Source organism: Lepidochelys kempii, chromosome 11 (genome assembly GCF_965140285.1).
Source record: "Lepidochelys kempii isolate rLepKem1 chromosome 11, rLepKem1.hap1, whole genome shotgun sequence".
NCBI classification, from domain to species: Eukaryota; Metazoa; Chordata; order Testudines; family Cheloniidae; genus Lepidochelys; species Lepidochelys kempii.
In genome coordinates this window covers 66,690,779-66,716,443 of record NC_136390.1, presented here as the reverse complement: position 1 = coordinate 66,716,443, position 25,665 = coordinate 66,690,779, and the positions used below count along the sequence as shown (strand labels likewise).

The following is a 25,665-nucleotide window of genomic DNA, read 5'->3' as shown; positions in this document are numbered from 1 at the left end:
ACTGACAAGCTGTGCTGAAGAAGGGCTCTATGTTGCTCAAAAGCTTCTCTCTCTCACCAGCAGAAGTTGGTCCAATAAAAGGTATTACCTCACCCACCCCTTGTCTCTGCTAGGTGGAAGATGAGTCATTGGACCAATCACACTCATTACTGCATTTCCAAAAAGTAGAAAACCAGTTAGAAGTAAAGGGGTGGGGGGGGGCAGAGTAGGTCTGTGTGCAAAAAGCTGCATATAAAAAACCAGCATTAGCCAGTCCCCTAAGATAGTTACTTTATCTGCCTGAATGTTCAACCTACTTCAACCTTTCCCTCAGGATTAGTTAGGAAGCAACAGCCTACTCCCTCCCATTCTCCAATTCCCAGTGTGGGCTGAGTCCATTCCTTCCTCCCAACTCATGACACCCCAGTGGCCTGATGAGCAGAAGTGCTGCACCTCCACACATCCCCTTCAAGTCAATGACTGCTGCAAGCGTTCGGCATTGCTTGAGCTCAGGCCTCTTTCCCCCCCAAGCAGTCACCCCTGGGTGCTGAAGATTACAGTGCAAGGGTCACCAGTGCATTGAAATCTCCTGGAATGCAAAATGGTCTGGGTGATTCACAGTGCTGAGGCACTAAAGATTTTAAGTCGGGGTAGCAAAAGGCCCAGGAGGAGGTTGCCTAAACTACCTGCTGGAGTCTTTATAAATGTGCAGAGAAAGGAATCCAGGGTTTATGGGAAAGTTGTGGTTTGTGAGGAGTCACTGCAGAAGTTGAGGGAAGGGGCAGCAGCTGGAGGACTATTAGAAGTTTCTTGGGGGTGGGAAGGGCTGTCCAAAGTGAGAGAAGAGCAGGCTCAAAAAGCTTAAATTAGTTACAGAAGGTTAGGACGTTCCCAGCAAGTCTCATTTTAAAATGCTCCCCTCAGTTATAAACCTCAGGGGGTCAGATTACTCCAGATTACTTTAATTAGCCTCGATTGGCAGCAGCGCCTCGATCTAGAATAGTTCGTGCCTTGCTTCTTGATTAAAAACCCCTTCGGATTATTTTTGGAGAAATCCCATCTGTCGAAGTGAGTCATAGGAGCGACAGACACTCTCCCCCCCCCCCTTTCTTTTAAATTATGCCACCTGAAAGGGAAACCTGCAGCCTCGCCGAGCCCCGCGGGGACAATCAGTGAATCACCAAACAGTAGCTTGAATAAGTAGCTCAGTGTAGACACACCCCCGCCCAGAGGAGAAAGTTCTGTCTGTGTGTGATCACGGGCCATCACTTCACTTTTCCTTTCAGTTTGCAACAGTCAGCAGCCGCTGCTCAGCCCCATCGCCACGCCAGGACACGCGGCTGCACTAAAAACGCTTTAAAGCAGGTTTCAGAGACACTCCTAGCGGAGAGTCTGATTTGGAAAAAGCCCTCCCCACCCCAGCCACAAGCAGCATAACGCACAGGGGCTGGCGCTGCGCCATGGGTCGAGCCTCAGGCCAGAAAGGTCTGAAGCGTTATTCGTTGCAGGCGCAGCTGAACTGAGAAGCGGGCTGAATTTGGGTTCGCAGCCCGGCCTCCCTTTTTCTTGGCGACCCCCTAAATGCAAAGCGGGATTCAGCCTGCTTTAAAAGGAAGCTTGCATTTGCACCACGACCCCTTCCCCAGCACAAGCAGGTGCAACGGCTGATTGCAAGGAGGGGAGAGCAAAGACCTCCCCCCGATTGCACGGAGCGGGAAGAAAGAAACAACCCCCAGAAAGCCCCGGCGGCGATACCCCTCTGGATTGCCGCGGGCTCAACACGTAGCGAATCAAGCACCGTGCCATTCAAAGGCGCGTCTCTCGGCCCGGTCTCGCAGGCACACGCTTGTGTTGACGGCCAGCGGCTGCTTTCGGATTGCTCTATGATAACCTGCGGGCAGGGGTCGCGCCCGGCTGCTGCCTTCCACCCGGGACAGGTGTGCCCCGGCCCAGCAGCGCGCTTCAGATCGCGGCGAGCCGGTGTGAGCGCCTGGGGGGCGGGGCTTATGCACAGGCGGGGCGGGGCTTGTGCACAGGCGGGGGCGGGGCTTGCTGTGTGTTGCTCCAACCTCCTGGCTCCTCTGTGTATCTTTTTTTTTTTTTTTTTTTGGGGGGGGGGGTGTTTTGTTAATCTCCGAGTAGCAGCCGGGGAAAGGGAGTAAATGGGCTCGACGCTCTGACGCCCGGACAAGTGTGAGGAGAAGGAGGGGGGCAGCCAAACAGTCTCCCCCCCCCACCAAAGTGAAGCCAGGAGAAGAACGAGAGGAAGGGGGGAAAGGAGAGAAACCGGGACTAAAAGGCAGGGAGCCGGCGACTTCTGGGGGAACAACTTGTTGCCAACCGGTTTGCCAAGTGCGGAACCAGCCGCCTCTCACTCCACGCGGGGACTGGAGCCGCCGCGCCGCCTCTCGCTCCTCGTCCCCACAGCCGGGCGCCTGGGTCCACGCTCGCCGCCCAGGGGAGATGCCATTTGGACCATGTAACATCGCTACCAGGAGTTGAGGCTGCCCTTTAAAAAAACCATGAAGCTGGCCGGGGGACTCGTGTGCTGGGTCGGCTGCCTGGTGATCTCCGGGACCCTCCAGCCCGGCGCGGCGCAGGCAGGTGGGTTTTTTTGTTTTTTGTTTTTTTTCTGAAGCAGGAGGCAGCGGTGAAACCTGCCGCCTGGGCTTTTTGGCGGTGCATTTCGTGCAGGGAGGCGGTGTGTGGTTGTCCTGCGCGTTGGGAGAGGAGGCTGAGCCGATCCGGTTTTATTTTCACCGGGATCTGTCTCGATCCTCCCCCCGGCGCCCCCTTTGGGTTTAGTTCCGTGCCACGGTATTTCCCTGGGGGGGGGGGGGGGGGTTGGCAGCTGCGGTCATGCCCCGTTGGCCTAGATGTGGCCAAAAAGATGTCAGTCGGTGGCTACTTTTGTTTTGTTTTCTGTAGTCGGGGAGACACTGAGCGCGTAGCCCTCTGCGGAGCGAGGACCGGGGCTGAGGGTTGCTCTGGGGCTGCATCCCCCTGTCTCTCTCTGCGCTCGCCGGGTGCCCGGCGGCAGCTTCCCTTCCCCACCCGCGCGTGGGGCCGCCTCAGCCCGGCGCAGCTGGGCGCTTCGCAGCGCGGAGCGCGCAGCCCTCGGGCGCGGGAGGCTCTGCCCTGCCGGGCAGGCAGCCCCCGAGAGATGCAGCGTTACTAGCTGACCCCCCCCCCCCCCCAATTCTGCATGAATAGCTCGCGCCCTCGCTGCCCGCGTTAGAGCCGAGCGGCGGCACGGGCTGGCCACAAACTCCCCCCCCCCACTTAATAACACGCGCGTTGCTGGCTCTTCTTGGCTCCCGAAGTGTGGTTCAGCGGCTCCTAGCCCCGGTCCCGTCCTAAGCGCCCCTGTTTCCCCCAGCGGGCCCGAGCGGAGCCTGGAGGGGAAGCTCGGCTCGGCTCCGCTCTCCCGCCCGGGTGCAGGGGCGCGCGGGCGAGGTGCTCGCGGGGGCCCCGCGCGCCAAAGTTGCAGCCGCTGGGCGATTGCGAAGCGAAGGGACGGGGAGGAGGGGGGGAGCTCTGCAAAGGCGAGGGGGGAAAACGCTCCTGGGGGGGGGGGGGGGCGGTTTGCACAGTCTCCCGATCCACCTGCCCCAGGACTCGTGCAACCTAGGAACTCGGCTGTCAAGTTCAGGCCTTTCTTGCCTTTAGTATCTTTGTTTTCTTCTCATCACAAACCAGTAAAAACGCAGGGATTTAAACACATCCTCGGGGGGGGGGCACCGAGGGAGGCCCTTCACACCCTCCCCCCCAGTTAAACACAGTCAAGTTGTACTCCGTGGGTCAATATCCTGGAAAGCAGGCGCTCTGTGTCTCACACACTTGTCTCTGCTCCGCCCGAGTCTCTGTACACCGTGCTCCCGGCGCGGGCCAGTTAGCTCAGGGATTGCACCCACTGGATGCAAGCCTTCTTCTTAGGGGTGTGTGTGTGTGTGTGGGGGGGGTCCCTTTGATTTCCTGCAGCTATCCTTCCGTGGGGGCTGGTTATGCATGTTGACCCCTTCCAAAGCCGCTGAGGCTGAGCTGGTAGGAATTTCGGTGAGGCAAGGAACAGGGTTTCCCCCCTCTGCTTTAGCTGTGGGTGCGGAGCTCTCCCTAAAAAGCTCTTGTCAGAATTTCTCCCGAAGGAATTTAATCCAAATTAGTTCTGCCGCTCTCCTCTCGTTGCAGGGCATCTCTTATTTTGTACGGTCACAATCACAAGTGAGAACCCGTTGGAGTGTTTAGGACTTGATGACAACACTGGGCGATACAAAAAAAAGCCAGACTCGAGGTTTTTTTTTTTTTTTTTTTTAAACACAAAGTGATCCGGATAAGCCATGAGGAGAAAGGGAAGCTATTTAGTGTATTTCTTGTCATGGAAAGACGCGTGATTCTGCAACTATTCTGCCTGGAAGGGGGAGGGAGATCCCTTTAATTTTGATCTAACATCATAAAAGCAAGTTATTTGTCTATTCTCTGTGTGTGTGTGCGAGGGATTCTTCCCGAGTACATACATATTGCGCTTCCCCCAGTCAGTAGCAGTTTGGAGGAGTTTGTTTTGGTCCAAATGAGAAATTAAGTGCGGATAAGTAAACTAAGCTGCCAGAGGGCGACAAGATGTTGAGTGAATTGCTTTTAGAGGAAACAAATTAAGGAAACGAGAGGAGACAATCTGCTTCTCGCATTATTAGACACGCTTGGAGTTCAGGGGAAAGTGGCATATTTTTGAAATGCTAATTTCTTAAGAAGCAGAAGGAATGCACCTTATTTACTGGTCTATGTGAATAGAATAGAAATATTGATTCCCCCCACCCCTTCCCCCGCTAGTACAAATCATTAGGGCTTGTGGTTCTCTCTCTCTCTCTCTTCAAAGAAACCTGAAGGAAGAGGAGTTGTAATTTTTCCTTTAAAATTACTGGTTGACTCCTAGAGGCACCCCTTCAAGATATTTGAAAGGGATGTCCTATGACATCCCCAGGGACAGTACATTATAGTATCATTTATGTCAGTGTTATGTCCCCCAGCAGAACAATTCCTGTGAAGCAACTTGCATTGTTGTGCATGTGTGATTTACAAAAAAAGTGTTAGTATATATTTCATTTATTTTGCTGAAGGGAAACACAAACACATGTAGGTTGCCTCCTGGACAAATGCAAGCAGTAATTCCAGGTCCACAAACAATGTGTTACACTGTTTAATTTAGGTCTATTCCTGAGACATATAAGTGAGGTTTCCCCATATATTTTTAAGGTGTTTCCAAATATTGCCAAGTAGACCTACATAGTTGGATTCCTATTTACATCTACAATAAACTGGCTAATGATATCGAAAGTTTAAAACAAACACCTAACTGTACATTTCCCTTCAATGTAACTACATACTTATGAAAACTGCATTGTGTAAAATTTCCTTCAACTCCTTTCATGACGCTTGACATTTTCATGTGTTCAGGAAGTTAGGAATCAAATACTTGCTCAGATTTTAATGTTGTTTGGAATCACTGGACAGAATAATGCTGCTTAGCTCTACTGTCAAATATTGCATTTGTATACTGACCTAATGATAGCAATGTAATGTGATTTTTGTTGGATATATTTTCTAGGGGACAGTTGCTTTACGTTAAACACTAAAAAGAGGGTGTAAAATCGCTCACATTTTCTTTTTGTTTTAAATAATGGGGAGATGAAGAAGTTTGACCAGGGACTGATGCATTCACACATTCTTGACTTGGTCTGTGTTCCTAATTTTATGAAACGGAGATCAGCGCTATGTTGAAAAAGAACTGAAATGTTTTCTGTTGTTCAGGAAAAAGCTTTCATAATGATGATGTACCCTTTTATATATCTATGTTGGTTTTAGTTGAATGCTGCTTTTTCTGCAGATGATCATTTCTTTAACAGTTTGATGATCCTATTTGAGATTATTTGTTTTTTTTTTTATGATTATTTCCCTGTTTCCTCTTAGATTTTCCTTTGCCATGTTTTTGATAGAATAATTCATTTACTGGTGTTAACCAATTTCTTATTTCACAAGCCTTTATTCTTAGTAGAGAGCTGATTTATTATTCCTTTTCCTTTTCCTCATTCTTTTCTTCTTCCTGCATAGTATCCCCCCTCCCTTTGTATTTATACTTTTTTTTTCTATTTCATACTACTTTTCTTACTCCCTTATTTTGCCTCCTTGTTATTTCTTCCCTAGCAACCTTCCACTTTGGCACTGCTGGAGCTCCCTGAGTCACTTTCCATTCCTCCTTTCTGATAAATCTGATATGGCTGGCTGGCTGGCCAGTCACAAAGTCATTCCTTTGCCTATATTTATTCCTGAGAGAAAATAAAAAGGCATTGATCCAGGATCACTTGCATATTCTCAAAGAACTGGCTCCCAAGGCCAAATCTCGACTTCAAGCAAGCCTCACATCTCTCTTGGGTAAAATGCTTTACTCCCCATGCCACACAGGAAGAAAAATATGTTATTTAAATAGGAGCGGAAGGAAGGAACTGTTTTTAATTCTAAGCATTTATTGAGCCATGATTGGCACCTGCTGAATTAGCATGTCAGGTTGTACAGGTGTGCTTTGCTTTGTAAGTAGTGAGGGCCTGATGGGGGGGAGGGAGAGGGTGTGTGGCTCTGACTGATTTCAATGGGCTTTGGATCAGGCCCTAAATATTTTCATTATTTTGAGCAGGTCACTGACATGTCTACACCTTCACTGTTATGGGTGAGAGAAGTAGCAAGAGCTGTTAATTTCATTATCCTGCTTCTGTTGGCCAGGAAGTTTAAAAACAAACAAACAAACAAGCTCCTGTGTACACCCCTTTTTTTGTTTGTTTGTTTGTAGACTATTTGCAATGCACAATCTTTGTAGTTTAAATTGGGTCACATGATCAAAATACCGTGTGCTATTACTTAGAAACAGGTCAGTCTTTGCTCAGTGAGCAAATTGCCAGTACACTCACACCTTTTTCTGATATACAGTACTGCAGAAGTGTTAAATAATTGCAGCCAAATTAACTGTTATGCTATGTGAAGTGTCCAGTTGCTCTGTGAAAGGAATTGTATTTTAAATATTTTTTCCACTGTTTTCTTCCTGATGAGCCTATTCAGTCTGATGTGCTGCGTCGTCTTTATGCTCAAGTCAAAGCTCTTCTCTGGGTCACGTCAGATAGGGCCTCTTTTGAAAGCTGCATCGTGACTCATCTCCAGCCGCTGTCTTTGATGCTTGGCCCCTTTGTTGCAATGCAATGGATATTCAGTAGTTGAGCCCCACATGCCTTTGAAAAGATTTATAAAATAAATATTAACTAGAAATTTGAGCATGTGGTTGGGGAAGATGGAGGCAGGCCCTGAGAAAGTGAAATCCACCCAGTAGGCAATATATTCTCTTGCCACAGCTCACTTTTTCAGCTGCAGAGGAATAGTTTCCCATTATGTTCTCCATCTGCAGGCTAACCCAAAGTTTTGCAGTCCTTAGTCATGTAAAACTCCACTGATGTGTCAGCTGGAGTTTTGACCCCAGGATTGGGCATCTAGGGCTAGACTGAGACCGCTGCGGGGACTAGAAGGTGGGTAGACTATGCTGCTTCTCTGTGTGGGCTGGTGGGGGCAGTTCTGTTTCCAGCACAGGGTAAAACAGCCAACTTGTATTCCCATTGCAATGTCCCTGATGGGCTGTTGCAGGAATGCAGAATTTCTGATGTAACAAGACCCTGGTCAGGCCCCTTTCCTCATGCAGCATGCCCCCAAATTTACCCTGTGCTATGAATGGCTGCTGCAGATCTGGCATGGAGGTGACTCTGGGCCTGGAGCAGGTATTCTTGTGGCAGATGAGAGCTGCAGGGCAACACTGAAACAGGTATTTATGCTCTGCATCCCTGAAATTGACACAAAGTTGTTTATACAGAGGGCCAGATTCTACTCTTAATTATACCTGTAGAACCCCACTGACTGAACTGGGGCTGTCTGGTTTTAAAAGAGGGCAGAATGTGATCATGTGTACCGTATGCAACGCCGAGAGCTGCATTTATAATAAAGCACTTGAGGCTACAACATAATATTGAGGATCTGGCTTAAATGCATACAAGTAGGCAAAATCAGACTCAGCATTAACAGTTCTGACCGCTGTTCCTTGACTCATATCATTCTTTAATAAAGAAAAGGAAAAAAAGCCACAAGTTAAGGTGGTAAGGCCAAATTCAAGTCTGCTGTAAGTGCAAACAGCTCCACTGAAATCAATAACACTGCACTGGCTTACACCAGGGTTGAATTTGTCCTCAAGAGCCATTTAGGAATCCTGAGTTATTCTTCAAAGTGGCCTTAATTTTCTTGTTACTGTGGGAATTAACCAGAACCTTCACTTAATCCAAATGCTTTTTCTGTGGTTTGATGCTCATTGGTTTATATGGGAAGGTAGAAATTTTAAAATATTCAACTGCTCCATTAAAAATAATAGGAAATCAAACCACAGAAAATCTATTTCGGATGTACATGTGAATTAATGGGCAACACACACACACACACACGGCAGACATTCTTGTACAAAAAGCTTTATTAGAAAATGGTTACCATTAGAAAGCATGTTAATATCTACAGCTAACCTCCAGTTGCAAATACTGATACCTCTGTATTCTACACATCAGAAAACTGCTTTTTCAGACAGCCAGTTCCATTTGGTGTCTTGCTGTTCTGGGCATCTGCAGGTGGCGGCAGCCCCCAGGCCCTCCTTTTAAATTGGAGTGCCCCTAATTTCCTTCTTGGACAGGGTTACTGGCCGAGTGAATGGGGGGAAGCTGTAGACAGGATCTACCTTGATTTTTAGTCAGGCATTTTGACGCAGTTCTACATGACATTCTCATAAGCAAACTGGGGAAATGTGATTTAGATGAAAATGGTCTAAGGTGGTTGCACAACTGGTTGAAAGACCTTACTCAAAGAGTAGTTATGAGCAGGGCCAGCTCCCGGCACCCGCGAACCAAGCAAGTGCCTGGGGCGGCACATGTAAAGGGGCGGCAGGACGTCGGGCTCTGGGGCGGCAATCCGCCCTCGGTGGTGGCGGGAACTCAGCAGCCACTCCGTCACAGCGCGTGGAGCGCTCGGCAGCGGGGACGCGACTCTTTTTCGGTCGCACCGTCACTCCGCCTCCATGGTCGGCGGGCAGGATTCCGCCTTCCCGTTTGGCGGCAAGTTTTCAATCTGGCCCGTGGGATTGCCAGCTCCATGGCCCAGCAGGACTAAGGCAGGCTCCCTGCCTGTCCTGGCCCCGCAGCGCTCCCGGAAGCAGCCGGCACCATGTCCCAGTGGCCCCTGGGGGAGGAGCGGGGCAGAGAGCTCTGTGTGCTGCCCTTGGCTGCAGGCACCGCCCCCCGCAGCTCCCATTGGCTGGGAACAGGGAACCGTGGCCAATGGGAGCTTCGGGGGTGGTAGCTACAGGTGAGAGCAGCACGCGGAAGAGTCGCCTGCCCCACCCCACCCCCAGGGGCCATTGAAGGGCGTGCTGGCCACTTCCGGAAGCAGCATGGGGCCAGGGCAGGCAGGGAGCCTGCTTTAGCCCCACTGTGCGCTGCTGCCACACCGGAGCCACTCGAGGTAAGCGGTGCCAGGCTGGAGCCTGCACCCCGAACCCCCCTACCTCCTGCCCAGAGCCTCCTACCCCCCTGCCTTGAGGTCCCTGCCACACCCCGCACCCCTCCTGCACCCTAACCCCTTGCCTTGAGCCCCTTACTGCACACCGCACCCCTCCCATGCCCTGCACTCCCTCCCGCACCCCACCCCCTGACCCAGCCCTACATTCATGGCCCTGCAAGCAATTTCCCCGCCCAGATGTGGCCCTTGGGCCAAAAAGTTTGCTCAACCTGGCGTATCTAGTAGGTTCCCACAGGGGTCAGTCCTGGGACTGGTATTATTCAATATTTTCATTAATGACTTGGATAATAGAGTGGAGAGCATGCTTACAAAATTTGTAGATGGCACCAAGCTGGGAGGGGTTTCAGGCACCTTGGAGGACAGGATTAGAATTCAAAATGACCTTGGAAAATTGGTCTGAAATCAACAAGATGAAATTCAATAAAGAGAAGTACAAAGAACTACACAGCTACAAAATAGGGAATAACTGGCTAAGTTGAGTATTGTAGAAAACGACCTGGAGGTCATAGTTAAGTTTGGAAGGATTAGATTTTTATTGGTAGATATAGATTTCATCATAGAGACTCAATAATAGAATTTCATAGAATGGCAAAGTGAGTCAAATGCTGCTTGAGAACTTACAAGAGTTTGATTTAAGGATACTCACTTTGCATATTTTGATATAAACTGTCAACATCACGTTTTAATGGTTATAAAGCTTTAACTTTTTGAATCTCAACTTCCATAGTCATTAAATAATTACATTCTGATCCTCCTCTGTCTGCCCTGCTCCCATGCTTTTGGGCAACTGTGAACATTTAAATCAATGTTTTTAAGCATTTTAATTTTTTTTAAAAACATTGACATTATCCATGGAAGTTATAAAAGTATTGAAATCAAATTCTGTCAAGACTAATTATAGTGGAACAAAATTGAATAGGAGTCAACAATATGATGCAATTACAAAAAAGGCTAATACCATTCATAGAATCATAGAATCATAGAATATCAGGGTTGGAAGGGACCCCAGAAGGTCATCTAGTCCAACCCCCTGCTCAAAGCAGGACCAATTCCCAGTTAAATCATCCCAGCCAGGGCTTTGTCAAGCCTGACCTTAAAAACCTCTAAGGAAGGAGATTCTACCACCTCCCTAGGTAACGCATTCCAGTGTTTCACCACCCTCTTAGTGAAAAAGTTTTTCCTAATATCCAATCTAAACCTCCCCCACTGCAACTTGAGACCATTACTCCTCGTTCTGTCATCTGCTACCATTGAGAACAGTCTAGAGCCATCCTCTTTGGAACCCCCTTTCAGGTAGTTGAAAGCAGCTATCAAATCCCCCCTCATTCTTCTCTTCTGCAGGCTAAACAATCCCAGCTCCCTCAGCCTCTCCTCATAACTCATGTGTTCCAGTCCCCTAATCATTTTTGTTGCCCTTCGCTGGACTCTCTCCAATTTATCCACATCCTTCTTGAAGTGTGGGGCCCAAAACTGGACACAGTACTCCAGATGAGGCCTCACCAATGTCGAATAGAGGGGAACGATCACGTCCCTCGATCTGCTCGCTATGCCCCTACTTATACATCCCAAAATGCCATTGGCCTTCTTGGCAACAAGGGCACACTGCTGACTCAGTGATTCAGGGGTGTATTAACATGAGTGTCATGTGGAAGACATAGGAGGTAATAGTGTTGCTCTATTTGGCACTGGTGAGGCTTCAGCTGGAGTACTGTGTCAAGTCCTGGACATCACAGTTTAAGAAAGCTGGGGACAAATTGGAGAGAGTCCAGAGGAGAGCAATAAAAAATTATAAAAGATTTAGAAAATTCGATGTACAAAGAAGGTTTTTTTTGTTTTGTTTGTTTTTTTTTTTTAAAAAAGCCCCTGGGCGTGTTGAATTTTGAAAAAATAAGACAGGGGAATCTGATAACAATCTTCAAATACGTTAAGGGCTGTTATAAAGAGGATGGTGATCAATTGTTCTCTACGTCTTCTGAAGGTAGGACAAGAAGTAATGGACTTAATCTGCAGCAAGGGAGATTTAGATTAGATATTAGGAAAAACTTTGAAACTATAAGGTTAGTTAAGGTCTGGAATAAGCTTCCAAGGGAGGTTGTGGAATCCCCAGCATTGGAGGTTTTTGAAGAACAGGCAGGGCAAACACCTGTCAGGGATGGTCTAGGTTGACTTGGTCCTACCTCCGTGCAGGGGGCTACACTAGATGACCTCTCGAGGTCCTTTCCAGCCCTACATTTCAATGATTCTAACGCATGCAAGAGCTATGGAAGTGTAATTACAGTCCTTCTCTGAGGTTAGTACGAGATGACGCACATCTCTTTCCTGGCTCTGTACACTTTTCTCCATGGTCAGCCTGTTCCCCATGCTTGAATCTTGTCCCATGAATAGTTCTGTGATGCCCAAGGAAAAGGGGGATGCTGCTGTGAAAGTGACTAAAGCCCCTTTTCGCGCAAGAGGGATGACTAGACCAAGGAATGGAGAGTCCCTTTTTGTTGATAAAGTGGGTTGTTGGCTTAGAGCTGTGACTCTCACTTTGGGTGCGAGAGATCCCGAGTTCAAACCCTGCACTGACCCTCAGAGCAGAAGTGAAAGTTATATAAACAACTTTGGTGAAATCCTGGCCCCTTTCAGCAAAATCTCATTGACTTCAGGAGGGCCCAAGTGTGTTCAATACAGCCAAATTCAAGGTCATACATGTAGGAACAAAGATTGTAGGCCACAGTTCCCGGCAGGGGGATAAATACTGGAAAACACTGAATCTGAAAAGGGTATAGGGGTCACGGTGGGTAATCAACTAAATGTGAGCTCCCAATGCAATGCTGTGATTAAGAAGACTACCACGATCCTTGGATGTATGAGCAGGAGACCAGTGAGGAGGTGATGCTTCCTCTCTCTTTAGCATTGGTGAGCCCATTACTGGAATACGGTGTCCAGTTCTGGTGTCAACACTTCTAAAAGGGTGTTGGAGAAACTGGAAAAGTTTCAGAGAAGAGCTTCAAGAATAGTCTGTGGTCTAGAAAACCTGCCTGAAAACGAGAGACGTAAGAGGCTCCATCTACTTAGCTATCCAAGAGATGACTTGATCTGCTCTGTAAGTGCCTAGAATGGGAGAGGCTTCTTTAACCTAGCAAACAAAGTCATAATGAGATCCAGTAGCTGGGAGTTGAAGCTTGACAAATCAGACTGGAAATAAGGTGCACAGTGTGGGTAATTAACCATTGGAACAACTTACCAAGGGGAAACGTGGTGGTTCTGTCACTTGAAGTTTTAAATCAAGATTAGGTGTTTTTCTAAAACATATGCTTCAATTTAATCCAAACTTTTGGCCTGTGTTACTCAGGAGGTTAGATTAGATGATCATAATGGTCTATTAAAATCTATGAATCGATGGGGTACAATTAGGCCTTTTGTTTTTGTGGGAGTTCAAAAGAATAATGCATGAGAGTTGACATGGTCCTATATTATGGGTCCTTTTGGGGCTTTCAGTGTGTATTGTGTAAATATGGGTTTAAGATTGTGTAAACATATATTTAAGTTTTAAGTATACAGCATGATTTATCGCAGTGCCAACTGGCAGAGGGCATGCCGTAACATAACTCATTATTAGGTCTGACATGCTCACCTTTCAGGTAGAGAATATGGCCCTAATGTCATGTAAGGTATATGTAAATTGGTGACACACTGGTGATTCATATTATTCCGTGGTGTATACATGGGCGATAGATGAATATGTATGGAATTTATGTTCCAGCATAAATATGTGCTGGAAATATATTCTTAAAATGTGTTTTCAGACAAGGCTTAAAACCAGAAATCATTTAATCCTATGCTCTTTGCAATACCCTTATTTTTACTTTTATTACAAACCATCTCAGTGCTGTATATTACAGAAGTGAGCCCTCAACTAAGTTAACAGACTGGTGCTGTGTACTGTTTCTTTAAAGGAGCAGCGAACTTACTAAAGTTCTGTGAGAGCTATAGGTAGAAGGATTGGGTGCTACAGGGCAGACAGTTCTGGGAAAACTCGACACCAGGAGAGTATTGTGAGGAGTAGGCAGACTGGTGAAAGCCAAGGTGAAGCTATTATGCTGTAAACAGACCGCTGGGAATCAAACCAAAACTGCACAACCCAGAGGCACCCAAGGTAGCAGGGTAGATGGGGACATGACCCCTTGCTGGTCTGGGTTGAACCCCCAAGTGTCTCAGTGTGATAGATCACAACTCTACATTGGCCTGTAAGTCTGTGAAGGCTGTTGCTGGGGTACATACATTCTGTTCCTAAAAATATTAAAATACAAAAATTCAATGTATCAATTTGTAGGATAGGAGAACAATTAAGTAAAAAAACAAATGTTTTTTTCATGGTAGTGCTATAGTTAACTTCGCTACATCAGCACCCTTAACTCTATTACTTTTGGTTTGGGGATGTACATATATAAATAAAGCACATACTTGGTGGTGGCGTCCATGTGATACATTGTAGAGTCATGTGATAAATGGAATGTTTAATGTATCTTTGACAGCCTCATTTCTAGAGCATCCACTGCCTCATGTCTGCCAGGTCTACTCCTCATGTTCCAAGCCCCTCCGCAGCTTCAGACAGCTGCCATATTTTTTCCAGCCTGCCAGTGAAATGCTTCCTCCTTTCTCTGAATTACATGGATATAAGGTGTAAAATGGGCAATATTCAATCCTGCATCAGGAGTAAGATTAGGCTCTAATATCTTGGGATCCATTAGGACTAGAAATGGGACCTTTCTACCAGTAGAAAATCAGGAAGATTCCCTGTTTTCCAGTGATATACAGCTTTTGCTTCTATCTTTAGTACCCCATGATATATCAGACCTTTTCTTACTGGAAATGGGAGAATTGCAGTGGACATAGCTGGAAGATTTGCATGTTATCAAACCTTTAAAAATGGGACATTATTATGCAAAGAAAAGGTATTTTAGGTAAATTTCAGGAGTTTCTAAAATGTATTAATTATGATTGTCCCCTGAGTCCTGTGCAGTTAGACTTGCAGTAACTAAGGCTTGAATAATGATACAGAGGTCTAAAACTGTACCGGTAACTTGTTTTTAAAAACTCTTAGCCATTTCTAATATAATATAATGGTGTGTGGGTTTTCTTTGTTTGCTTTGTAAAGTGTGCTATATGGCTACAGAGTACGTGACATCTTATACATTTTTGTTGGCTGTTGCTTGTAATGCAGCCATGCTAGAGTCATGTGGATAGAACTTCCATACCACACCTCACCAGCACGTAGTTTGTATATACAACCTACGTGCGCCCAGGCCTCTCCCTTTCTACTAAAGCCATGCCTGGCACAACAGGCACAAAATGAAGATGTGTGATGCAGATGTCCCCAGTGTACTGTTCTACAGACAGCTGTATATATGTGTAGCTTCATTTTGCAAAGGCACGTGTGGTCCAGTGCATAGAGGTTTTTCTTACGGTCAATAGCCTGCATCTCTCATGGCAGGATCAGATCCTAAGGTTGAAAACACACTCTATATCTATTTGTCTCTGGTCTATAAAGTGTATTTTGTAACACAGCTTTTTGTGATTATGATCTGTTGGGTAAACTCTTCTTCCATCAGTAATCATTGAAGGTCTAGGTCCAGTGGCTCAGAAAAAGCCATTGAAACCTTTGCTGTCTATCCTATTATACAGTGATGTTATGTACCATACACTGTGGTGCAAATCCGGCAGTCTCTGACACAGCCACGTAAGGCTGTATATGAACTTGAATTGCCTCATTGTTATTGCTGGGTTCAGAGACCCCACAACACTGTTGTATCATGCCGTAAAGCTCTCTCTGCAGGGAAGTGGAGGCATAGGTGTTGTCTAAAGCAGAGGTGCACATATATATGAAAATAGTTAATTGTTAAAGTGTCAGTAGATGGCGCTTGGGAATGTGCAGCCTTGTTCCTGGGTTTTGTAGGACCAATAAACTTCTTGTGTGAAGCTCTTTTATCCAGCTGTTAGTGTTTTTACTTCATCGTGGTTGTGACTGGCCAGAGGCACGGAGTCACCTCAGCAAGGGCTGTGAGCAGCATTCCACTGCAGCTCTTAAAAGCCTGCACCTGTGGTTACGTACATAATCAGGATCCACTGCATCCACTCTTCTTTCCCTTCCTGCGCCATAGCAGTACGCCTGAGCCCAGCTTGCGATGGGGGTGAGGAGAAATGTCTCTTTGCCCCGTTGTCACCACGTGTTTGTTGCAGTCAAATCCCTTGTTGTCAGGCTTTGCTCATGAGGCTCCACTTTCTCCAGCACGTTAGAGGCTGTACAGTTCTTAGGATGCTACTGCTGTTGAGTGCTGCACTAACCAAATTACTTTTAAAATTTCATGTCAATTTTCTGGAATGCACCAAGTAATTAGACCAAACAGTGGACTAACTGCCTGATCAATGTGTATTAAGAAAATAAGAGGTCTATTTTTTTTCAAGTAACCATGGCAAACAAAGTCGGATGTTTATAAAAGGCACGGAAAAAAGTCTTGTAGTCAAGACCCTTTATACCAAGTTTTGTTTGATATTAAATTATTAGTAGTATTTTTTAAAATAAATGAATTGGAAAACCGTAGAACTTTGGGAAACATTGACACTCCAGCTTCACAGATGGTGACAGATGCTGCTTCCGTGGAATAGTCAATAGAAAGACACTGGGCAGCATTTTCAAAAGTGCCTAAGGGTACATCTAGTCTGCAATAAAAGACCCGCTGCAGCTGGGCCTGGATCAGCTGACTCGGCTCAAGCTACAGGACTATAAAATTGCAGTGTAGGTGTTCAGGCTAGGGCTGGAGCCCAGAGCCATGGATGAGGAGGGTCTCCAAGCCTTGCCTGAACGCCTACACCGCTATTTTTTGCCCCACAGTTAAAGATAATCATGTGCCGGAGTACTTTGCTAAATTGGGACCTCTGTGAGGTACCGAGTGTTCTCCACCCCCACAGAAAGCAGTGGGAGCGAAGCGCGCTCACAGCCTCCTAAGAAGCATCCAGCACCTGTGGGATTGGGTCTTTGGAGCACCCAAGGTGAAGAATAATGGGAATGCTTTACACCATATTTATATCACAGTATTTAGCTTGTGTTCATTTAAATAATACTGAAATATTGAACATTTAAACCTAAAAGTTTAGGTAGTCCAATAATGTAACATTTTAGCAGTCATTTTAAGGTTAGTCCCATAGCTAGACAAAATGATAAGCATTTGTTCGTAAGTTATTCTTTTTCATTAGATCCTTTTCACTGTGGTTGAATATCCTGACATACAGGCTGGTGTGTGTATCAGTTGTATTTTGGCAACCATTCAACTACTTGTTTAACATTTTTGACCCATGAAAGCTAAGTTAGAATGTGCACTTTTTTATTATTCATCTTTGACAGTAAAGAAATAAAATGTACATATCTAAATTAAAATGGTTGTTGCCTAAGGATCTCTGGCAATTTTCAGAGTTCAGTGTTGTGTAATCTTATATAAAATATTTTACTAAAAAAGAAAAAAACCCTCACGTATTTCAAGAGAGATTTCTCTGGTGTGTAAAAATATCAGTGGAATAGCTAATTTTTTTTCAGTTGTTGTTAAGTTCAAATTTAGCAACCATTGTCCTTGTTGATATATCAAGTGCTCTAAAAATGTACTCACCACTAACTGGAAGGGTGAAGTGATTGGTAGGCAGATGTAATTCTTTAGTGGCTATTAACAAAGTGCAGGACACGGACACTGAATATGCAAAAAGCTATATAGAAAGAAGACAAAATAACACATGTAACTGTTTTTTTTTGTTTGTTTTTAGATGCTTGTATTATTTTTTCTGTATGTACTGTAATGATTGTTGCCTGAATTAGCACGCCATGAGCAGAGGAACCTGATACACAAACAGAATGGCATGCAGCTAATTTTGTTTAGCAAATTGAGATCTGATCTCTGCTATTTCACGCCCTCTGCAAGCTGACTCAGTCACTCGTTCCAGTGTATGGATGAAATCTATATGGGTCAAATTCTGATCTTGATTATGGTGGCATAATTTTGGAATCACTCCATTTAAGTCAGTGGAGTTAACAGAAACAGTTGAGTTAATATTTTTATATAAATAGCAAGTAGTGTAATCGGTTTGTTTCTCTCCTCTTGTCTTCTCTTGGAGAGAGAGCCTGTCTGTTGAGAAGACTATTCATAGAAGTGAGTTGGGTTACTTGAAGTTTATATTGGGTTACTTATGGTAGAATTTGGCTTCTGTTTCTTGCAGTTTGAAACTTTCTTTTAAAACATATACCTGTATCTATTTTTAGATAATACACAGCTCACACAGAAAGTCAAACCAGCATTTCACAGCCATGATATCATCAGAGAGCTATATTTCACACTGGGAAGATCTTATCTGTGAAATATGATTATATTAAAGCCTAAGAGAAGCTCATAACTTTTATAGCATTTTAATTGTTTTAGTGCTGCATAACATACCAAGGACATGGACTAAGTTGTACATCTAGTCCTGCCTCATGTACCACAATGAAATTCTGCATTATTTATTAATACAGAACCTTCCAGGTTCTAGTGATATCACTAACATCTCTTGTAGTACTTCACTTACATGACTTGATCCCATCTATCTTAATGGGAGCAGGATCAGATCTGTACTGTGGAGTGCTTCCTGTCCTAAAATCTCAATCTGGTGTTTCAACCTTGATTTAGTATAATCCCGTGGTTCTCTACCCACGGCCCAATTAGGGTGACCAGATAGCAAGTGTGAAAAATTGGGACGGGGGTGGTGGGTAATAGGCCCCCTATGTAAGACAAAGCCCTGAATAGCGGGACTGTCCCTGTACAATTGGGACATCTGGTCACCCTAGGCCCAATCAGCACATAGCTGCAGCCCATGTGACATCGTCAGGGCCATACATGTTGTATATATGTTGTGTGGATGCAGCCCAGATAACACACAGAGAGCTGTATATGCAGCCCACAATGGTACATCGGTTAAGAACCACTGGTATAACTGCTGAACTGTCCTTTTATTTATTATTTGCATTGTGTTTGTGCTCTTTAGGCACAATCAGCGATTAGGGCTGCATTTTAGTAACATGTTAGTATCAAAAAGATGGTTTTATGTCCCAAAGAGTTTATAATCTACATAAGCAATAGCTGTATTCTTATTTTACCAAAGACTCTCAGGGACATTTATGCAATGTTGCCTGTTATAACTATTTGTATCTCCAATTCTGTGGAATCTTAAATCTCCAGGTCCTGGAGTCAAGTGATTACCTGAGAGTCTCAGCTTTTTATTTAAAGAAAAATGCAAGTTTCTAGCTTTCTTGGTTGCAGAAAAAAGCTAAAAAAGCCTTTAAAAATCAGAAGGCAAATGATAATCCCAGAATTAATATATTTTTAAAAATCATTCTCATGATTTTGGGGAGGGGGCCTGACTCATGATTTTTGAATGCTTGGGAGATGCTGTTTGTCTTTGTAGAAGGTCATGTAGGAAGTTGCTGGGTCAGCTAGGGATAGAACCAATGTCTTTAACTCCACTACTATGATTTAATTGCAAGGCCACCCTTCCTCTCACCAGGTTTGCTGCGCAAGTTGTCACACGTCATCACAATTCAATAGCGGGACATTGCACCCAAAATGATCATGGCAAAGAATCTGAATATCCAAGCTAGGGTCAAAATCCTTGCAACAAATATGGCTTAAAGTATAAAAATAGCTATTATTCGCATTTACAGAGTTGCAAAACCAGAGGCTGTAATTTTGGTCAATGGATGACATAACTTGGTAGAGCAAGGGGAAAAAACATATTGGAAATTGCAGATGGATGAAGAGTGAAATCCTGGTCCCATTGAATTAACTGGTAAACCTTCCTTTGTCTTCAGTGGGGCCTAAACGGTTGCACTAAAGCTGCTGGTATGAGATTCTCAGGTGTTTCTAAATCCCCAAGAAATGGTGTCGCACAACTTTTTTTGTTATTGATTTTCCTAATCTCAGATCTGTTTGAAGATTAAGGAAAGCTAGGAAAAACACTACAAATAACTATCATCTTCCAGGAAAGACCAAGTTTCCTGCGTGTGGAGCCTCTCTCTTTGAGGACTCTCCATCTGAGGTTGATTCACCCACGGTACCTACGGTTTGGATATGTGGCTTTTGGGTAACTTCTGGGGAAATTCTCTGGCCTGTGTCACACAGGACATCAGACTAGATAATCATAGTGGTCCCTTCTGGCCTTAGAATCTATACATCTTCTGGAAGTCTATTTCTAACTGCAGATTTTCCCTGCACCTCCACCAGACCAGAGAGGTCCAATGGGTGGCTGTTACCTGGGTATAACTTGAGAGGCTCTGTAATGCTTGTTTTCATGAAGATCTCTTGGTCCAGTGAGGTTGTGTCCATGCGGGAATATGGAATAGTTATTGTGAATATAAGCGTGGCCATGATATCCAGCATTTGTAGGGGGTTCCAACCTATCTGGCCCTTGTACATCTTTTCTGACACATGGATGATGTATTGGATACCATCCTGAGGCAGGAAAGTTTGAGTAGCCTACAATAGGGCTCCTATAGATTCCACTTGTCAGCTGGAGACAAATTAAGGCTTTGGCTGGTTTATCATGAGCCCTGGTGGTGACATGACCAATCTTTCAACACTTTCCAGAGCTTAGTCCTTGATCAGCTAGCTCTCCAAATAAGAGAATATGCTACTCCCAGCCTGCGCAAATAGGTCATGGCTTCTGCCAAGCCTTTCACAAAACCGCACACACCCAATGCCAGTCCAGAAGGCAGGAGATGAAACCGGTTGTGTTACCCTGTAACAAATCTCAAGAACCAGAATTCTTTTAGAAGTATTCCAGTGTGCACATAAGCGCTTCAAGGTTCAGAGTGTAGAGCCCGCTTGCCCCTGTAGAGTGGAGGCACCCGGGGTAACCGTCTTTCACTTTTCTTTAACCAGTTACAGATTCACCTCTCTGAGATCCTAGCTGGGCTGGAGCCCTCCCTGTTTTTTTGACGGAGGGAGTGTCTGGAATAAAGCCCCTTCCAGTTTTCACCTGGTGGCACAGGCTTTGAGGCTCGCATTGTCAGGAGGGATTGGGCTTTCTGCGGCATCTCTTCTTTATGCTGAGGAGGGAATATTCTCATGAGAATGAGAGCAAACGTGATCTCGGAGCTCACCAAACAAAGTATCTGTGGTGATTGGTGGCTAATGAGGTAAACGGATCCCATTCTCTCAGACCTGTGTCTTGTCCGTTAGATCCCTCTTTTGAAGAAAGGAAAAAAGGCCCTTCTTCAAAAGCTGGCTTTCCTCTTGACCAGATTCAAGGAAGCTGAGTCACCCCACTGCACAAGGCCCTCTGCCTCAATGGTATCAGAAGCTAAAGGGTCCTAAGCTCCCATTCTGCAGGCACCAAGAACTGAAGGGTTCTTGAAAGTTAGCAAGCAAGCTAAATCCTCTGCAAGGGCCAATAGCTTCTGATCTTGAAGTTGGATTGTGAGACACTGGCAAAAAGAGACACCCGGTGTTGGATTGCTGATAAAGGGGTGCCAAAGTCTAGTGACTCCTGAGCCTTAAAGCAAGTACTGACGTGATGAGGAAAAACAAGTACTAAGGCACTGAGGAAAATAATCACTGAAGCATTGACCGAAAAACTTCAAACCAGGCAGAAATGTGCTAAGTGCCGAGAACAAAGGCCTCAAAATTTAGCAGCTCTACTGGACCTGATTTGAAGGTATAATTGTCAGCCACAGCCCAGGGGGACCAGACTGGAATTTCTGGAACAGCATTTATATTGGTAAACAATGACCAACAAGGGGCCTGGCTCGTGCTCTGTTTTGCTACTGGTGCCCGCGAGGGGCAAAAAATCTTCAGAGTTCAGGGAATTCTGCACTTGCAGCATAAAGCAGCTAAGACCCAGGATTGGGAATGAAGAGGAGCGAGAGTCCTGTAGTTCACTGTTGCCTTGCACCTTGCTCATTGGTTTATACCAATGCAAAGTGAGTGTAAAACACGACGAAATTAGAAAGGTGCATTTAATACCCACATTGCACTGGTATAAATTTACTGTATTGACTGCAGGGCAATAGTAAATTGGGCCTGTTCTCTTTAGAGAGGATTTTTCTCCCGAGCGGTGTGCCTGGCCTGAGATTGTAGTATTCAGTATGGTCCCCTTAGGGTTGTAATACATACTGATGGATCTGGTAGTGGATAAGTTTTCTTTGTCTTTATTTTAACCATTCTTTTGACTTCATTTTTTCCCCTATCCGTGTTTTGGTTTCCAACAATATGATTAGTTATGGATTTGTAAGTCAGAAATAGCTTAGTAATTGCTATATTACTTTGCCTGCAACAGCAATGAATGTCTTAAATTTAATGCATCATCCACACAGAAAATTGATGTTTGGCCAAAACTTGAGGGCTCTGACAGCTAATCTTAAAGAGCTTTTGGCTGACGTGTAAAATGACTGAGAATCATGAATCAGATTCTCATGAAAATTGATGCTCTTTGAAGGATTATTACACAAAAGAAAAATATTCTGTCTCATAATTGGTTGAAAATAGACTTGTGGTGAGCCAGAAAGTTTATGTTTGTGGGATTCCCCCCTCCACTTTTTGGAAGTCACCAATACTAAATTATGGAACAGTGTTAAGAAATAAGATCACATAAGCAAATGACTGCATTGCACTTGATTCTTCAAAGCCAGTAGTAATTTTCTCTGATGTCAAGGTGCAGCGGATTAGATCATATATGCACATACCTAATTCCTGATTGGCTTATTAATGATAGCTTTTTTTTTTAACGGACTTCTAATTTAATTTCCTTTTTAGAATGTCATTTTATAACAAGAACAACACAGTTACACTAAACAAAGTCATGACCACAATGGGGAAATTTGCCATTGTGTCTAATGAGGATATTTAAAATGTTTGTAAAAATACATATGCCTATATTGACATCAGTATTTTAAGGGCCAGATCCTTAGCTCAGTAACTTGGTGTAGCTCTTTTGACTTCACTGGAGCTACCCAGATTTACACCAGCCATGTATCTGGCCCATTATTCCCATTGGAATAGTATAAACCTCAACATACTCAATTGATATTTACTTTTTGGTTCAATAAATCTTGATGTTTTACCTCCAAAAAAAAAAAAAAGTCAATGTCTGTTTATTAGATACCGTGCTTGTGTTTGAACCAAAAATGAGACCTAGTTTTCAAAATTAAGCCTACACAATTATGCAATCAGGTAATTGTGCATATAATTGCATGCACAAAAGGCCAGTTAGATGTGTAACTGTCCATTTGCATGCAAAATTACCCAATTTTGCAAATCGGGCCTTAAATATTCATTGTGTAAAGGACAGCTTCATATCTATGATTGTATTCCCCCTCCCTTCACAAATCCTTGTTCATTTCATTTCCATTGAAAGGTTGCAGATATATCTCTGTAAATGAAGAATGGCATATCTACCTTCAGAGAGATCGGAGAGGTATCTTTAAACTTTCAGTTAACAAACAAGAAACAATATTGAGTATTTTAAGAGAAATACTTCCAAAATATAAGGCATGCAATAGCTAATTCAACTTTGCCCGGAATGAATATTATTAACTACAAATGATCTGAATGCATAAGCATGAGATGATTCCAACACACATGCAGCTGGATAGAAGTATTAGAAAATTATTGGTAATTATGTAGCCGAAGTTCTGTCTCCAGAGTTATCTGTAATATAAACATTGTACTTTATTTTTTATTATTTGTATTCCAGAACTGTGACTGTAACTAGTGTATTTGTATTAAAACCCAAACTGGGCCCCCATTGTGCTAGGTTCTGTACAAATGTGATAGACAGTTCCTGCTCCAAAGAACTTACAATTTAAAGAGATAAGTGTGTGAGGGTGGGAAGACAAACAAGGAACGGAGAGGTGAAGTGACTGATCCAAGTTTGCACAGCAGGTCAGTGGCAGAACCAGGAATAACACTCAGAGCTCCTGACTCCCAGTCTAGTTACTTATCCTCTGGCTTAAGCTGCCTCTATTATGCTGCGTCTACTGCGTTTCTGGAAATAAGGTGTAAATTTTTAACAGTGAGAGCAATTAACCTTGGGAACAGTTTATCAAGGGTCGTAGTGGATTCTCCATCACTGACACTTTTAAAATCAAGATTGGATGTTTTTTTAAAAATAAATGCTCTAGGAATTATTTTGGGGAAGCATGTGTTATCCAGGAGGTCAGACTAGATGATCACAGTGATCTTTTCTGGCCTAGGTATCTATGAATTTCAGGTTCAGATCTTTTTTCTAAAGATAATACCTCAGGAGGAACATAACTAATTGTCTTATTCCTCCTCCTTTCATCCAAAGTACACTAGTTTTTTAAAATCAGCTATGACATACGAATAGATGGATCCCATGTTTTAGGAGCCAGGAGGATTCATGTGGCTCCTAAGAAAAATTGTGTCAGTTATAACCCCAGAGATAAATGATGAGGATCTGTAAGCAAAAATTGGTGCTGTTTTTAGGAGGCGAGAACTCATTTATGTGTATAAAGTTAGAAATGTGCTTAAATATCTTGCTAAATTGGGGACTAAGGCAAATTTACTGTCCAATGCGTTAACCTACTGCCGACATAGCAACAGAGATCCACATTCCCACCCTACATACCATTAGAGCAGATGGCCTTCCAGTGCAAGCCTATATTAAATTTTCCAACTCCAGGGCTCTGTGTTGTGGCTGTTTTCCTCCTCTCAGAGGGAAGTTTGGACAGGACTCCCTCTAGAGACCATAACTAGAGCTTGGCAGAGAAAGGGAACTCCATATAACAGAGGATTTCAGTATTTCATGGTTTGGTTTAGTTCTGATTTGGAATGAAAACCAAACATTTCAATTTTGTTTGTGAAAGGGAATAGAGCCGTTGAGCTGGGGCAGTCTGCCTGGGAGCTGCTGCAGACTCAGGAAGTTCTGGGGTTCCTGACTGCGAGGAACCTGGCAAGTTGTGAGGAAACCAGGCAGGGTGCCGTCGGAACTTGGGTGGAATCGAACTGTCTTTGCAAAATGTTTCAATTTCAGCAAATTCTGACCAACAAATGTTTGGCTGGAATTTTTCCAGCCAGCTCTTACCAGAGCCACAACTCTATTTGTCTCTGGCAAGGCCATTGTTGACTCTTGCGCATGTTCATCGTTTCATAGTAATCCCCGTCTCTGCTGGCCAACAAAGACACCTCTCCCACATACTGGTTCTGACCACTACCACTAGACTGCCATGCTGATTTCAAAAGCTGCCATTTCCCTTATATGGGGTCAGCGGGAAAAAGATGACCGGTTCTTTTTTTAATTTACCAGTGACTTAGTGCCTAAGGCTCTTTGGCTTTCAGTGAGACTGAGGCTATGTCTCAGAGAGAAGAGCTTTACCAGTAGGAATACCAGTATAGGATAATATATATCAGGAATAGGAATAGCCATACGCTATACCAGCAAAGCACTCCTATGCTAGAAGAGGTTGACCAGTATAGCTATCCTGGTATAATTATACTATCCTTATGCAGACAGTTTATACTAGCAAAAGTTATTTCCCTGAACAAAGTAAACTACATCAGCAAAAGCAGTTTCTGGCATAACTGCATCTACACTAGGGCTTATACTGGCATAACTATGTTGATTAAAAGAATTACACCCTTGACCAACGTAGGTCTGCTGGAATACATTATTAAGTGTAGGCCAAACCCTGGTGTGGACGCAGCTTTACTGGCAAAGCGGCGTTTTGTACTGGGATGGTAAAACTACCACCCTTACAAGCAAGACAAGCTGTACCAGTAAATGCATCTACAGTAGGAACTTCTGCCAGCAATGTCAGTCAGAGATCACACCTTTTCTCACCCCGATCAACATAGTTACGGTGGCGGAAAACGCCAAGTGCACCGTTTCAACACTACTGGCATAATTTAAATGGTACAATGTCCCTAGTATGGATGCAGTTATACCAGTCTGAGCACCTTTTATACCAGTATAGCTTATTCCCCTATGAGACGGGCAATAAGCTATACTGGTATAAGGTATCTTTATTAG

At 44.4% G+C, this 25,665-nt stretch overlaps 1 protein-coding gene across 6 annotated transcripts in view; it reads left to right on the top strand.

Annotated features, from left to right (window-relative positions):
* Positions 1-2,130: 2,130 nt before the first annotated feature.
* Positions 2,131-25,665, top strand: part of ERBB4 (erb-b2 receptor tyrosine kinase 4) — a 974,133-nt gene continuing 950,598 nt past the window's right edge. For all 6 annotated transcript variants that reach the window (XM_073306718.2, XM_073306716.2, XM_073306720.2 and 3 more), the window contains exon 1: positions 2,131-2,583. In XM_073306718.2, the coding sequence (XP_073162819.1) occupies positions 2,502-2,583 (82 nt within the window). In that variant the 5' untranslated portion in view covers positions 2,131-2,501. The remainder of the gene's footprint in view (positions 2,584-25,665) is intronic.